The 3076-nt window shown below is 37.2% G+C and overlaps 1 protein-coding gene across 1 annotated transcript in view; it reads left to right on the forward strand.

The window, feature by feature from the left end:
• The window catches only part of ift172 (intraflagellar transport 172), an 87082-nt gene that overhangs the window by 53881 nt on the left and 30125 nt on the right, over positions 1 to 3076 (forward strand). The window contains exons 29-32 of the mRNA XM_015372829.1: positions 292 to 408; positions 1549 to 1691; positions 1830 to 1923; positions 2253 to 2317. Of these exons, the coding sequence (XP_015228315.1) occupies positions 292 to 408; positions 1549 to 1691; positions 1830 to 1923; positions 2253 to 2317 (419 nt within the window). The remainder of the gene's footprint in view (positions 1 to 291; positions 409 to 1548; positions 1692 to 1829; positions 1924 to 2252; positions 2318 to 3076) is intronic.

Consider the following 3076-nt stretch of genomic DNA (forward strand, 5'->3'; position numbering starts at 1 on the left):
ATATATTTTTAGTTTCTGTTGATGAAGAGGTTGCTTCACAGCTAAAGATACCAATATTTGTAATGGAACTTATTTGCATAATGGTATTTTAATGTATAATTACTTTATTTACAACTAGAATTTGTTGCCCTGCAGCATTACAGAAAACCTCACTTTAAAGCCAACATGTTGTAGCTTTGAATGGAGACAGAAGAGGAAGGTTTCTGCTATACTGATATGTTTCATCTTTGTAGTGCTGATGCTTTTGTGTGTCTGCTGGTACATTTGGTGAATAAGCCTGCTTTTATGTAGGAACTGGAAGCAGAGTCCAGATTCTCAGAGGCAGAGTACCACTTCATGGAGGCTGAAGAGTTGAAGGCAGCGGTAAACATGTACATAGTCCATAAAATGTGGGAGGACGCATACAGGGTAAAACATCACCTTACTGCTTTTTTTATTATTTTTATTTAATTCCATTTAATTTGTGTTGAATCTCCATGTTTGACCCAAACCATAGAAACTGCTCAGCAGCTGAACTTTGGGACACTTTCCAAAAACTCTTAAATGAGTTTGATAAAAGCAAAATTAAAGCTTTTTCTGGGGAAAATTAACCCTTTAGTTCTGGAAAGTAACCCTGCTGGTCTGAAAAATGCTTTGGAAATGTATCTGTTAATTGTGAACTTCACATGTAAGGTTAGCTTTATAGTAAGTTTAAAAAGCAACATTAATAAAGTAAATGTTTTGTCCAATGATGGTGCCTGTTAGCTTCAAAAGAAGCTTCAGATTCTATGACAGGAAGCTGCAAGTTATCAAAAGTGAATTTTAGGTGTTTTCCACAGTTACTGGCACTATTCCATCTAAGTTGTGCAATTGCGTACGGCTCGCGCAAAAGAAAATCTATGTAGCACATAAAATTAAATCCAACCTAAACTGTAATTTTTTTTCTGTATCATTTTGAATCCATCGAACATTTTTTTTAAAAACTTAAAACCAACAATGAAAATACGAGAAACAACTGAGCCTGATCTGTCATCCCCTAATTTTGTTATATAATATGGAGAAACGGAGAACAGTTTTTAACTTGCCGTTCCTCATTAAACATAATAATAAAAAAAACATGAGCAGGGAATACATTCATCTTTATTTCATTTGATTTGGGCTCTTATAGCATCTCAGCCTGCTGGATGCTGCATGTGCAAGCTGGCTTTATTAAAATGATAAAATTTAGCTCTTCTGGCACATAATCTAGCTACACTTCAATGCAGTTACAAATATCAATATCAAGTCAGTTTTATAATAAAAATAATACATGAAAGAGTAGTGTTTGGATTAATGTATTGAATAAATCAGTTTCCTTTAAAAAAGGTTCAGCAAATGTCTTTAGTCAGCGCATCAAAAACCGCTACAGATGCATAAATATCTATCTATATATCCATCTACGTATATATCTATATATATATAGACTCATTTGTTGAAGGCATTAAAACTTTTTCTAAGAGCATTAAAAAGCATTAAATCAGAGTTACTCATTCCTGTCTAAACCCTGTGTAACATGTGGATGTGCATCAGGTGGCAAAGACCCATGGAGGAGATGGAGCCCAGAAACAGGTGGCCTACTTGTGGGCCAAGAGTCTGGGAGGAGAGGCAGCCGTCAAGCTCCTCAACAAGTTTGGTCTGCTGGACTTCGCCATTGAAACCGCTGCACATAAGCTGTGAGTATCATCCCCAGTTCTGCATCACAAGTTTAAAAGAATGCGGCTCAGTCTGGGTCATTGGGTGCAAACTCTAAAGCAAATGGTTTTCCAAAGGGAAACGATTGTGTGATTTCCTGCTTTCCTTCCTCTTTGTAGCTCATTTGACTTTGCCTTTGACTTGGCTCGCCTGTCATGTAAGGAGAAGATTCCCGAGATCCACCTCAAGTATGCCATATACCTGGAGGACGAGGTAAATTAGCCACCTGTCTCATTTATCTCAGCTGCCATCACAGAGGGGAGGAATTTGTTTACAAGCTTGATGTGATTATGAAACGATGTTCAACGCTTCGTAACGAGGCCTAGCTCATTAAAACCGGGATTTTTCTTTATTAGGTAAAGGAGAAAGTCGTTTCCCATCAGAATGAAGCTCTGACAGTCTGACAGGCTTCCCTTATTATCATTGTTGTAAATTTGATCAGTCACTAATGCAGCTCGATGACATCATTACCGCAGAGTAGCAGCTCATACTTTCTGCCACTGAGTGCTAATCAGTAGTTCTGACATGTTTCATTCTGCCAGGAGAGGTTTCCTGAGGCTGAAGCTGAGTTCATCAAAGCAGGAAAACCCAAAGAAGCCGTTTCCATGTGAGTCCCGGAGGAGTTTTCTTTTTTCTATTTCTAAAACTAAGTTGAACTTGCAGAAAATGTTCTAAGTACTTAAAAATGTATATATATATATATATATATATATATCTACTCATCATCAGCAGGAATGTTTATGTCCATTTCAAGCTTTTAATACGGCATTTAAATCATTATTTCTTCATGGTACTAAAATAGAAACAACAAAAATGGGAGTTTAAAAGGTTTACATCATTGTTGATTTTTTTTTCTGATCCACACAGTCTAAAATACTGTTCATGCAAACTTCAATAATATTTCCATACTATAATATCCAGATTTATTCTTGTTATTTTAAACAATCTACCAGCTACTCCCACTTTTTTGTGTCTTTGGGAAAGACACTTCACCTGTATTTGCAACTGATGATGGTCGGAGGGACTGGTGTTTGGCAGCCTCACTTCTGACTTGAAAAAGCGCTATATAAGTACAGGCCATTCGTATAAATTGGTTAGCTTCCTGTCATGGACCATAATTAAACCCAGTCATGATGGTTGAGGTTGGAGCTCTACATTTGCAATACAGCAAACTAAGATTTTTTTGTTTCTGTTCAGGAGCAAGTATTATCAGACATTAGTAGAGCCCAAATAAGTTAGCCTCGTGAGACCATCCTGATCTCACGAGCTTTCAAGATTTCACTCGCTAATCAGTCTGGAGACTCCGTAGAACAAAAAATTTGGAGCCGTTCACCAAACGAACGTCCAATCAGCGTTGGCTTTGAGG

The sequence above is a fragment of the Cyprinodon variegatus genome, unplaced genomic scaffold (assembly GCF_000732505.1).
Source record: "Cyprinodon variegatus isolate N-32 unplaced genomic scaffold, C_variegatus-1.0 Scaffold76, whole genome shotgun sequence".
NCBI classification, from domain to species: domain Eukaryota; kingdom Metazoa; phylum Chordata; class Actinopteri; order Cyprinodontiformes; family Cyprinodontidae; genus Cyprinodon; species Cyprinodon variegatus.